Source organism: Pholcus phalangioides, unplaced genomic scaffold, assembly GCF_987345545.1.
Source record: "Pholcus phalangioides strain wild (caught in Gottingen) unplaced genomic scaffold, Ppha-v1.0 ptg000021l_1, whole genome shotgun sequence".
Classification (NCBI taxonomy): Eukaryota; Metazoa; Arthropoda; class Arachnida; order Araneae; family Pholcidae; genus Pholcus; species Pholcus phalangioides.
In genome coordinates, this window is record NW_028301614.1 from 6,535,487 (window position 1) to 6,549,068 (window position 13,582).

General features: G+C 32.8%; 1 protein-coding gene across 1 annotated transcript in view; it reads left to right on the plus strand.

The window, feature by feature from the left end:
* Positions 1–13,582, plus strand: part of LOC149070548 (telomerase-binding protein EST1A-like) — a 39,402-nt gene that overhangs the window by 13,298 nt on the left and 12,522 nt on the right. Inside the window, exons 7-17 of the mRNA XM_089249174.1 lie at positions 1,066–1,176; positions 1,936–2,112; positions 2,448–2,509; positions 4,613–4,758; positions 4,957–5,215; positions 5,430–5,527; positions 5,738–5,841; positions 8,691–8,864; positions 9,705–9,869; positions 10,802–10,955; positions 11,171–11,385. Of these exons, the coding sequence (XP_089105300.1) occupies positions 1,066–1,176; positions 1,936–2,112; positions 2,448–2,509; positions 4,613–4,758; positions 4,957–5,215; positions 5,430–5,527; positions 5,738–5,841; positions 8,691–8,864; positions 9,705–9,869; positions 10,802–10,955; positions 11,171–11,385 (1,665 nt within the window). The remainder of the gene's footprint in view (positions 1–1,065; positions 1,177–1,935; positions 2,113–2,447; positions 2,510–4,612; positions 4,759–4,956; positions 5,216–5,429; positions 5,528–5,737; positions 5,842–8,690; positions 8,865–9,704; positions 9,870–10,801; positions 10,956–11,170; positions 11,386–13,582) is intronic.

A 13,582-nucleotide genomic window follows, 5' to 3' on the forward strand; every position in this document is an offset into this window, starting at 1 on the left:
AAGGCAGATATATTCGGGCCTTCTAAAATACACTAGTTAACGATAATAAATCTACACCCCCGATCGCAACATCATGGCTTAAATTCATTTCAAGCTGGAATTATAAGAAAATTTGAATAGACCAATCGTATAGCACTATTCCGTAAGTGTCCAATCAGGACTCTGCATTATTATTTCACGCAGGCTCACAGCTTCATTCTGACCACAACGTGTGAAGTGAACAGACATACTTCTTATGCTGAGCAACTGAGCGTTAAGATTTGGTATTCAATCCAAGCGCAACTGGTGGTTAAATTTTCCTCTGAAGACGGCACCCATTGGTGTTGAAATGCATTAGGACTTTTATTTTCGTGTATTTGCTTTATTCATTGGTGTCTTCTTAATATGGAAGTCTAGATGGCTGTAATCATCAAAACACTCCTTTGTAAGACAATAGGCTGGTTTTTTGTCAGCAATTAGTGGCCATCCCGATAACCTACTAGAATCACTGCTGCTGCATACATCATGTACAGTTGTTAATTAATAAATTTATGATCTACTCTGTGTCAGTACAATCAATCTTCTAACACAATATTATCATTGATTACTTTTAAAAATGTGAAATTTCTTAAAATCCCTAAATAATTTTTTTTAGATTTGTTTTCTAATGTTTTAATTTGTGATAACAATTGAGATAATAGTTTTTTGAAATTTTAACAGTCGGCATGATTATGTAATCTCACACAAACTGAAACTTCATTATACTCCTGGAGTAATTCTTGGAGCATTCGTTTATAACTATATTCTGAATTTGGAGTTTGAATGCCATTCCTCCGTTCTTTTTGATGAGAAAACTGTGAAGGAGTTATCTCTACTCAAATAACCACCTGAGTTTACTGCATATGCATCATAATATAGTTATTATATTTTGTCTCATCTAAGAAAACCCATCCCTCCTTTCGGAGGTCTACTTTTTCAGGGAAATCTTCTCTCATAGTCATGTTAGCACTGTTGTTTAGTTTCATTATTATCATAATTTCATTAAAATACTCGGGTCAGTGATTGTTTAACAATTTTTTTTCCCAGAGGAGAAAACTGGATGCAGTATATTATTTTATGAGAAGCTTAGCTGCTAGTAATCCTTTTCTGTCTGCCCGAGAATATCTATTGAGTTTGTTTGAAGATGCAAAGAAAAAGGTGAGTATTTTTATTTTCATATCTGTAAACATTTGGAAAATTTGTCCCAAAATTTCTGAGCACACAAATATTTTAATATTCTATTTAGAAAGCTTGGTAAGCTATAGTATGAACACCAAAACCTTTCAATAGTGAAATAGAAAAAAATATGTTTGGGGTGAATGACCTATAATAAAATATATAGAACTTGGGATGGACTTTTAAGGATGGAGGCGTCAATAAGCAGCAGGTTGAAGATGCCTGTTACAAATGAACAATATTTCATAAGTTCTGAATTATCATTTTACAAAAGAGTGGGAGGGACCACCTTTATTCTGAAATGAATTAAGTAGACCATTTTCTGGAAACCCCAGGTCTAAAAGAGGATAACAAACTCGATACAGCAAAATGCCAGTAAACTCTGTTTATCAGCCACTGGCTGTATTCAGTAATGCTCTGTGCATACACACACTATATTCTGTGAACCGAAACGTGAATAGAAACAGAATCTAACAACAGCCTTTTTGTAGCTGAGTTTTTACATAAATGACTATATTCATTAAAATTTTGAATTCACAAACATTTTCATATTTGTGAATAAAAATATTGCAAAATATAAAAACTACAAAATAAATCACATTACCAAGCAAGTTGTATATGAAGCTTCCAAGGACAGAATTGTTGCTGATCAACAGTTTGTCACCCCCTGGTCTAGATTAATGAAATTTCAGATTGATCAATTTTGCTATGGAATATTTCATTGTTTGTTTATTCTTGCAGTATGAACAATATGAAAAGAAGAGACAAGAAGAAATAGCATCTGAGCAGGTCATGATGCTGAAAGTGGGAGAACGGTGTGAAGTTTGGGTTAAACCAGATGGGTCAAGCTCACAGCAAGACAGTCTTTTCAATGATGGCAAGAGGACAGAGGACTTGAAAAAGCTGCCTGATGCTGAAGTAAATTTTTGATAGCCTGATATTTTTTTAAACTGCTCCATCTATAATTGATCACAATATTATGTCTCCATGAAAATTAACTTTTCAAAATCTTAGCCAGAAAAGTTATTTCTCTAACTCTCCTTGGGATAATAATTTTTAAAAAATATTTTTTAGTAAAAAATAGAATCTATACAATGAGTTAAAAAAAACCCAAAAAAATACAAATGTAAGAAATGATTACACAGTTAGAAGGTTAACATATTAAAATTATATTTGGAAACAGAAATTGAATTTTTTTTTCTTAATTGAGAAATCAGACTATAGTAATTAAGATTTTTATTTATTGTTTACAGTTGAACAAGAGGTTTATCACAAGCTTCCTCCATGCTCATGGTAAATTGTACACAAAGGTTGGGTATGTATGAATATTTTTTCTTAATATTTTTTTTATATTGTTTGAATATAGTTTTATGCATAAGTATAATCCACATAATATGCATTGTTGTCCGAACTTCGCAGTTTAAATGTGACTAGCATTGTTCAGAAAGCATTTGATACAAATAGCAAGTCATCTGATCGCAGACCTGCCAACTCTCCCGATTTAGGCGGGAGACTCCGGATTTTTCATCCTTCTTCCCGCTCTCCGGATTTGTTAAAATTTCTCCGCATTTTGGCAGAAAATTAGATTTTACGCGAGTTTTCACGTTATCATGGCGGCAATGATTACTGTCGTCGTTAAAGAAAACACCCATAGAGGACAGCCATAGTCATTTCCATCGAGCAGCCTTAAAAAAGTCTCTATGACCACATTTAAGCAACTGGCAAAGACGCGACTCCGTTTTCGTAGCATTTATCGGCAATCATTTATCAGGGGCATGACCTTGGTTGTCGAAATTCCTGTATAATCGTTATTGTATTCCATTGACAGCCGTACGGTAAACATGTTTTTTCGTTGGCAGCTTTGTAATTTGAATTTTTTTTAATTGTTTCTTCGATTAAACATCTTCAGAAAGAAAATATATTCAGCTATATAAAGCTTTTAAGAGTTCATTTACCCAAGATTATCAATCATTGATAGCATCCACGAAAGGAAACACTTATATTTTATGAACAGTATGTAGATGTGATTTCTCTATTCTGCATGGAAAGACTGACATGGAATTATATTCTGCTCAGGGGCAATGCAGAGCCGGCCTTGGGGGGGGGGGGAAGTAACTTTTTCTTAATTGATTTAAAAAAAAATTCAAATTTTTTTTTTTATGATCTAGTCAATGAGTGTTGGGGGGGGGGGAATCTCTGGATTTCAAAAGTTGGCACGTCTGTGATAGTGATATTTTGGATGGCTTTATTAAGGCTTTTGCGGCTGAGTTTTGGGTGGAAAATTTTAAACATATTCTTTAGATTACATGTGCAAGAGAAGGAGGCTTGAAGTATTTGATTTTCAAAAGGGGCGAAAGAGACTCCAAATGAGATCTTTCTTTAAACACATTTTGTGTTTCTGCATGATTTACTATTACTAAATCAAAACCTTTTAAGGGAATGTAATGTTATGTGATAGGGGTCTTGCTTTATCTCTGCAGATGATATTCATAGTAGTTATCTGCACTTTTGTTTTCATTGTGTTGCCAACATAGGTTGTCTCGTCACAGAGAGCAACAGGCTTACAACTGTACAATTATTCAATCATTACAATATTTCAAATAATGCAAATTAATCCAATGTGTACTAATTCATTAGAAGTTCTGTAGAAGAATATAGACGAGGTGATTTAGTAAGTAGTAGTAATATAGGTTGTCTACTATTGCGCCTCTAGACAGTCAACGTGGTTATCTATGTACCCATTCAAGTTCCATAAAAGTTATTCTGATAAACTCAACATTGTGTGCTCCAATGAAATTTACTCACAACTCTAATCACCTGTTAATAATGGAGAAGAAATATGCATATAATTGGTGCTCAATTTTGATACAAATACTACTAATGTGGAAAAGATAAATTCAGCAATATTAAAAAAAATTGTGTGGTGGGATTTTTTTTTTCTTAACTCAGCACCCAAATATCTATGAGTCAACTATTATTTCTCAAATAAATTCTCTATTTCATGCCCATGTTATAGAAATAGATCCATGTGATTTTTTAGCTTAAATATTAATTGATGAAGAGTTTTGTACCTCATTATTCCTATTTCATGGTTAATAACTTATTTTATACAATAAAATAAAATTGCAGTGGTACTTGCAAAAGTTGATTTGTTCCCGAAATTATTCCTATCATGGAAAATTTGTATCTTAGATCAGACTCACTTTTAAATCAATGGGGATCTTGGTAATTTTTTCAACACTTCTCAAATGTTTGATTCATGGGATAAAAGTAATTTGTAGCATGATCTGAGGTCTGCCATAACTGTTGGTTTCGACTTGTTCTAAGCACCAGAGCTTTCAGAATGTAGAATTACAACATGTCCTTGTATATTTCATGCTAATAAGTTTGATATTCACCTACAAATCATCTATTTCAGGATGGAAACATTTCATGATATTGTGGAGCAAATGCTCAAAGAATTTCACCAGCTGTTATTGAGGAGCCCATTTCCGTTGGAGTCTTTACGACTTTTGCAGTTGTCTACCATCAATATGTTTGCAGTTGGAAATGCTTGCATAAAAGGTATGCATGTTTTTGTTTCTACTCTTAAGCTAAGGAATCATTCCTTGTTAAAAATGAAAATAAAATTTTAATGCTGATAAGAATGGTAGCTGAAAAGATTAAACTTAAAATATGTACTGCTTAATCCTCATTCTATGTAATATTTGAAATTTTGTTTTAGTGAATAATTTACTTTTTTTAATTACAATTCATTATTAGAACCCTCCTATAATGGACATGAAAATTCTATGTTGTTGGTCCATGCTTTGGGTCTCTGTCAAGCTATGATGTCCCTCATTTTGCAGCGCTGTTGTACTCTGCATAAGGAACACATAATATCAGTGAAATACCCCAAACAGATTTTCAGTGATGACATGGAGCTACTGGTGCCAACCATCAAAATATGGACTGATTGGATGTCCTGCCAAAGGCATCTGTGGGCACAATTCCCTTCTCCTTCTGATTACCCATTCAGTTGGTAAGCAAATATTCATTTTAAGTTAGATATTCATTTCTGAAATTGCATTATGTTGAATGCCACTTTTGTAAAACATGTTTAATGCTGTCAAAGTAGAAGACTTTCTGAATTTTCAGTGAATGACATAAAATTCTATTATTACAAAATTATTGCTTTCATTCCACATCATTGAAATTATTTTTCTTTCATTGTAATAATTATCTGTTAATGTTAGGTTTCAGCTGGATATCTGGTCATCATTTGCAGACTTACTTACCGTCTTGAAAGATATAGATACCACCACACCAAAGCTTATTTTTGAGAAAAGAGAAGGTAAATTGATACTTGTTTTGGAAATTAATTATTGTAGTTATCTAATGTAAACCATTTAGATAAAGTTATCTTGATTTTATTCTAGCATTAAAATTTTAAGACCCTGTTTCACAAGGTTTCCCCCCTCATAAAAGAGTTGGATTGAAATAATATCTATGAATATAATCAATTTATTTTAAATTATACGTCTGATTTTCATTTCGTAACTAGAACTAGAGATGCTTACTTTGGAAGAAGACAGTATATTAGCTGGTTTTGTTCCTTTGCTTGCTGCTCCAAGAGAACCTTGTTATGTGCAATCACCGTTTGATAAGGTAAGATGGTTTTTCTTCAAGATTAAATAAACTTTCAAAAGATTTTACTAAAGATGAGAATTTTTTTTTTTTGCTGGTTTAAAGGAATTCTAATTTTAATGTGATTGTTAGATGATAAAGACATAAACAATACCTTTTATAGATTTTTCAAAACGTTTCAGTATTGAGGTTGATAAATTTATTTCATACTGTTTTACATGAAGCATTCCGAAATTCAGAACCCTTTTTTGGTTGTTCTACAAAAAACACATTTCTGAAAAGACTGTATACACTATATTGCCAAAAGTCTGTGTCCTTTTAGGAGTTTCAACATTTTCTTGAATTTCTAGAGAAATACTGGGCAAATTGTTTTGAAATTTCAGTCACATAAGCAAGGCTCCATTCGTTCTACTTTTCTTACTTTTGGTAAAATGTCCTACTTTAGTCCTACTTTTCACCAAAACCTATCAAGAAAATTCATATAATTGATTTTAATTGAGGAAGGAATCATTGATATAATGCAAATAGTAGATTGCAATTAATGATTCTTCCAAAGAAATTGTATGGCTTTTAAATTTATTTTTTGGGGGAGGGTGCATGTGGATCATTTGGTGGTTTATTAGTTTTTCATTTGCTTAATTTGAGGGTTCAGCAAGTAGATTAGTGATTAAAAACTTCTGCCTATTTAAAAATAAGTAATTTTGTATTTACTACTCATGATGTTCTCTGCCTCTATCCCAGATGCAAATAGGGTCACCGATTTAGGAATTCTCATTGACGAGTGGCTTAGGTTTTCTGAACATTGTTCAGCAGTGGTCAAAAAATCGAATAGAATGCTTTGTCTCATCTTCAAAAAGGTCTCTTTGTTTTCTCCTGAAGTCATTCTTCCGCTTTTTCGAGGCTTAGTTCGTCCTGGAATGTTTTGGAGACCATACCTACAGAGGGACATAGGTTGAAGGGGTGCAGAGAAGAGCTACGCGTGTCCTTATTGGCACACAGGGCTTGAGTTATGAAGAGAGACTTCATTTTTTGAATATGTTTACATTGGATGAACACAAGTGTCGAGGAGATATGATCGAAGTGTTCAAAATTTTTAATGGGATGGATAGGATGGATCATACACAGTACATACATTAGTACACCGCCAGTCGACTGCTTTTACAAGGTGACACCAGTATCGATTGGTGAGGGACAATGCAAGGCTATGGTGTCTTTTTCTCTAATAGGGTTGTTAATAAATGGAATAGCTTACCCCCGGAGGTAGTAAATTGTAACACAATTGACACGTTTAAAAAGAAATATGACTTACTCTATTTTACTCTATTTTGGCCAAATATTGTTTTTGTTACCAGGTCATTTGTCATTTTGCTTTGGGTCGAGTCAATCTTACAGGATACTAAAATAGTTAGTGCTATGGAATTTTTAATTAATTTTTTATTTTAGGGTTTTATTTTATCATGGTATGGTTATGTTGTCTAAGGAGGTACCCCGCACTACTTTTTGTAATTTTGTGAGTGGGAGCCCTGCATAAACCCTATAGTTTGTACTCAAAATCTCCAGTGAAAATATAGTCACGAATGCATTTAGGGGATTGACAAAAAATTAAATAAGAAAAAGTTTGTAATCAACCCTGTATGATAAAAAATTGGAAATTATTTGTAACTTTCATAAAATATTGTACCAACTTTGTAATACTTGTATGGGTTTTAGTGAGAATTGCACATGTATTCATGATGTTTTCTATAAAAATTCTATTTTCATCATTTTTTTGCTTATAATATGCAGAGTTTTCAACCAAATTTTATAAATTCACACAAAATGTGACATTATACATGAGATACTATGTACAGAAATTCGGGATTTGATTATTTCTTACTTAATGAGTTATGAAGGTTTTTTAGTAAATTTTTTAATTGCCAATGCGCCGGAAATATGTTTTATTTTTTCAAAATTTGGTTGCCAGCTATAGGTAGTGCAACTTATATAAAAATTCCAGTTGAATGTCGTGAAAATTTAGAATGATATACATGATATCGTGAGCTGTAATTTAAGTTTCTGGCTGAAAGTACCTAAATGATGAATGATTTTCCACAAATTTGTGTTTTGATTATTTTATGTTATTTGATTATTTCAAAAGAACCCTGCAGCTTGATGCAAATGAGCAAAGATATATTTGATGCTATATAACAGAAATCTTGAACATAACACATGTGTATGATGTGAAAATGAAGATACTGAACAAAATCAATAACCTTTTTTCATATTTATTTTTTTGTCTGTCCCCTAATTACCCATGACTAAATATTCACTGGAAATTGTAAGTATAAGCATAAGGTTTGTGTGACCAAAATTTCAAAACAATTTGCTTAGTATTTTTCTAGAAATTCTATAAAATGTTGAAACTCCAAAAAGAACACAGATGTTTGGAAATATAGTGTAGTTTAATAGCAATTGTTTTTGCATCTGAAAATAAGTAATTAAAATTATTAATTGATTACTCTTGATATTACAATTGATATATTATTGTGTATATAGTACTAAACTGAAGACGACCCTGCCTTCCTTATTTCACACAACTGTGGCACGAGGCGCTGAAGTAGAAACATTTGTAGCCTCTCTTAACTTCAGCAAATTGCCCCCAGGTGGGTGCCTGGTTTGCAAGAGGACCTGGATTCTATTCTTGATGGAAACCAGATGATTTTTGTTTTTCTAAGTTCATTTCAGTATGATACTCAGAAAGGGTACATTTCCTGGATATATTGGGCTGAGAAGAAGCTGCCTCTGTACTAAGATTTTTTTTTATCTCAAATATTTTAAGTGTAATTAATTTGGTTTAAATCAACCCTTCTTTCAAAATTTTTCTTTTGCAGAGTCGAGCCAAAGATATATTGCGAATTAGTAAAATACAATTTTTTGGTGATTACCTATGTGGAATTCCCACTCCATATCTTGAGTTTGATGTGCAAAGTAGAAGATTCCAGTCCTTAGTAAATTGCAATAGCGAAAATGATTTGAAGAAGTCTGGAAGTGAACTATGGGAAAAAGTAAGTGGGAAAAAAATTATAACTTTTTTTTTTGGATTATAAAAGTTTTCATTTAGTTCATTCCATTGTTTCTATTAATTCTTGATGCCATTTCAAGTGACAATGTTTAAAAAATATGTGTTTTTTCTTGAAGTTATTCCAATAAAAATTCTAAGAAATTTTTAATGTTATTGTGATTTTAACCAAAAAATCCTGGTTTAAACAGAAACGACCTGGTTCAAAAAAAAAAAAAAAAAAAAAAAACAGTTTTTTTTATTAACCCCGGTTTCAGGCAAAGTTATTCTTTTTGATTAAACAAAAAGCCCTGGTATGGCATATTGCCAAAATGTTTTTTACAAATTTGCCATTGTGAATTTTTAAAAAGTAACAACATTTTGCCATCTGAGCACAGAACTAACATGTTCATAAGCTGCGACAAAAAAAAAAACTTTGAAAAAATCTGTTTTAGCCAAGGTATCACTATATTATAATTCTCTTTATTTTCCAGATTATTGTTTTACACAATCGTAATTTTAAATGAGGGTTCTTTCGATAATTTTGTTGCTGATATTTTAATTTCACAATGTTATTGTTCTCTCTCTCTCCCCCCCCCCCCCCCCCGTTTTTAGGAAATCAAATGTTAAAAAAGTGTTAGTGTGCCAACAAAATATATATACATATAGATTTATTTACATTTCTTTCGTGACCTATTCATATAAGTTTCATATTGGGGATGTATTAACTAATGCCTGTTGAACATTTGTTTCAACTTTTGTTTGATTCGAATGAGTTTCCTTATTTCTAGAACCATTAATATGTGTGTATGCCAGCATTTTTGCAATAATTTTATTTCTGTTTTAGTCAAATGATGATTCATTTGGAGATGATACAGGAGATTCAGATGAAATGTTATTGCAGAGTTCACCCGATGGCGAAGGAAACAGTGAAATCAAACTTCTTTGGTCAAGAAAAGAAGCTCTTAGCAGAGCAAGAGCTCGACAGGAGAGATTCAATGCACGTATGCAGGTAAATTGAACTCCTTATTTGAAAAACATCAATTTGCAAAATTATTTTTGTGTTATGATTTTCAATTCCTTCTCTCTCTCTCCCCCATCAAATGCACATATTAAATAAAATGCAATCTTGTATTTATTGCCAAAGTGCTTCATATCTTGGGTTTCATATGCAAAGTGTCTGAATGATTTTTGTTTTCTTACATTAGAAAGTTTATGTGCACTAGAGCCAATAATTTGGTCGTGTGCTAGTCTGGCCTGTCCAGTAATCTGGTGTTTTTACTCCAAGTATAGAAGAAAAAAACGTGTCACTGCATATCTGTGTGCAGAAGTTTATATGGACTTTTTCAATTAACTTCCAGTAATCTGGCATACTCTGGTTTGATATGCACCAGATTAGTGAGAGTCTAGTGTAAATTGTGTATATAGCCTGCACCGTTTAGTCCAGTCTTGCGTTGCTATATCACTTTACTTTTAAAAGGATTGTTGCTTTCTTCACATATTGTTATTGTCCTTATAGTATTTTATAGTATGGCATTTTAAAATTTGGTCTATAAATAATTAGGAATGCGGGTGAATTTTAGTGGAGTAAAAAAATTAATTTTTCTAAAATTAAGAGATGGTTTTCTTTAGTGCACAATACATCAAAAAAAGAGAATTTCTGAATATTATGCAAATTTGAAATCAGAAAATAATTGATAACACATTTGCCCAGATTGCAAGACCAGGGTTCAATTCCCAGCAGAGACTAATAGACTTCTTCCAAGTTCACCTTTTGCGTAGTATCCAAAAACTTAGAGCCATGATGGGTTAAGGAATTTTCTATTGGATATAGATAAAAGTGGACAACCTGTATACATTAAACTTGAATATATAAGATTTCATATGTACATAATTTTATCAAGGTACTAATTATACTGTGATAACAATTGTTATTTTTTTCAGGCTGTAATTGAAAAGAATCAGTTGCAAAATCCCATTGTACTTGAGATACAACCTCGGTATCTAATTCCTGATACCAATTGTTTTGTTGATTATCTTTCCCATCTAAAAGATGTATTAGCTTCAGGAACATTCAACTTGGTTGTGCCTCTAGTTGGTAAGTTACAACCAGAATTTTTTGATTTCATAATTTTTGTGTCTTAATTTCATCCTTAGAAATCATACAAGCCATTATAATGATAATCTTGTTTTTGGAATTATAATATCACATTTTTTAAACTAAATATTTTTTTTCTGTGTAATATTTCTTGTATTTGTAATTATAGACATGTAATCTTTATGCATTGAGTTATAGTTACTGAATTTTTTTAGTGATAAATGAACTTGATGGTCTTGCACGTGGCACCAAAGAGAATCCATACAGCACGCCAGAGCATGCCAGCAAGGTTGCAGCACAGTCACGTGAAGCTGTGCTCTTTCTAGAAAAAGAATTTGCTGCGCGGAATCCACGGCTGCGCTCTATAACATCCAAAGGATCAATACTGGACACAATTAGTTACAGAGCAGAAGAAATCGGCTCAAGAAAGGTAAGCGTCAAAGTTAAGGTCGGTGATGGATTTTACGAATTTCCAGTTTATGTGCTTATACATTTTATGAACCAGTCCTCTGGTTTTAAACAATATGTTGTTCCTTTGAATGTCTTTCCCATTTACTAACTTTTGATTTTACGAACCAATTGTTCAAGACCATACTAGTTCAAGAAATCAAACATCCACTGTAACACAATAGACTTGTGGCTGCAGAATGTAATTATGCTATGAATGTATTTATGCTAGATCTCCATTTGAAACAATATGCTCCCAAATGTAATTTCAATCAAGTCCTTAAGTCCCTATTGAAAATTGAAATGTATAAACTGTATGTACTCATGTATAAGCCAACATATAAGCCAGCCCCCCCCCCCCCCAAAAAAAATCATTGCACTTTGGAGGGGGAGAGAATCATGTTTTCTTTCAATAAAATTTAAAATGAAAAATGAATCAAACTTTCTAATCTAGGGGTTCTCAAACTTCTTCCACCCACAGCACCCTTACCTTCATCAACACTTATCTGTGGCCAGAGCAGTTTAGCAATGAATCTCTTGGAAAAGCTTTTGTTGGCTTACAAAATGTTGACATAATTTGAGAACCCCTGTTCTAATCTATTTTTTTCTTCTGATTCTCCGAGCTCTGAATCCAAAGCAAATACGGTGTGGCGTCTTCAACTGTGCTGTTGTCACTTTCCCGGCACTCTAGACTAATGTTAGGCTTCTTTAAGGCAACATGTTTTGTAGTTTCTTTATCTTCAGAACTCATCCATTGAGTTCATAAACTCCTTAAATTATCTTTAAAAAGCTCCTTGATGCTCACATCTGAAGGCTTTTTTCACTTCATACTGTAAACCGCCCAAGCTCTATCGACAATTGTCAATTTTAGACACCTAAAGGCTGTAAAAATCTATGTTATCTACCGGGTATCAAAGCTAACAACATTTTTGGATTTTTCTGCTTTGGCTTTAACATGTGGGTTTCAACATATAGTGGAACTTCTGTTAAAGAGCTTAATTTTTTCTGCCAACATGCTCATTATCCAAATAGCTTGTTATTCGAATCAAACTTCCCTATAGGAAATAATGGAAACTCACATAATTCAGTCCACAATTATTCATTCACATAAAAATGACTAATAAAAACGGCATTCAATCAATACTTAAACAAATTAATAATGAAATATACATAATATAAATAACGCTATGAATAAACCTACAAAATACGATAATGTTTATGAATTTATATTATTGACTATTAACTTACTCTACATGAGGAGAGAGAGGTGGATTATCGTTTAGGCCAATTTACAGACTCGCTGTTGTTTGCAAAGTTAATTCTTTTTGTATGCATGACTTTAAAGAAAAAGATCCTTATCCAATGACATTATTGCTTTTGCCTGCTTTTTAGGATTTCTGGGAAATGGGAAATTGCAGTGTTTGTTGGACAGATTCATCGCTTGCACACTGCTACAGCTTTATTCGGGTGGTTCTTTTCTACAGAGTTTTGCACACCTCTCTAATCTCGTTTTATGTGAGGAATTTCTCCTTACTTCTTTCTTCATAAGATACCATCCATGAACTCTTGCTAGTGCGTGCAAAAGAGACCCATCTCTTCATCTACCATCAACTCCTAGACATTTTTCATCACCAGTTCTTGAATGTCATTCTCATGCACCTCTAGTCCATCGTCTTCCCCAAACACATAATCTCTTTGACAAGTAGTGGCTCTTATTCATGAGCTAGCCCCTTCAAAGTCACGTTCGGTAATGCAAATCAGCCTACAGTTTTCTCCAAGCAGAACTTGAAGAAAACTTCATGAGCATGTACGCATGGCTACAATGCTACATCTAGTTTCATATTTTAAATATTCACACCTCCACATGTGTTAATTTTCAGAGTAAGGCATGCTTACCGGAGCCTTCAGGGGAGAATATTATCCAAAATTCCATAACACGTGTGTGGGCGAAAGTAAAAACCATTAGCTCAGTTGTGATAATGCGAAAATAAATAAACAAAGCACAAAATTTTTGCTCATTTACCGAATCTAAATTTCTTAAAAATTTTTGCTTGTTATGTGAATTGCTCATTAACCAAACCGCTTGTTAACTGAAGTTCCACTGTAACTTCAAAAATCACAATGACACAACTAATTAGTAACATTATATAAACTAGTTCAATGATGTCGCAGATCTTCAA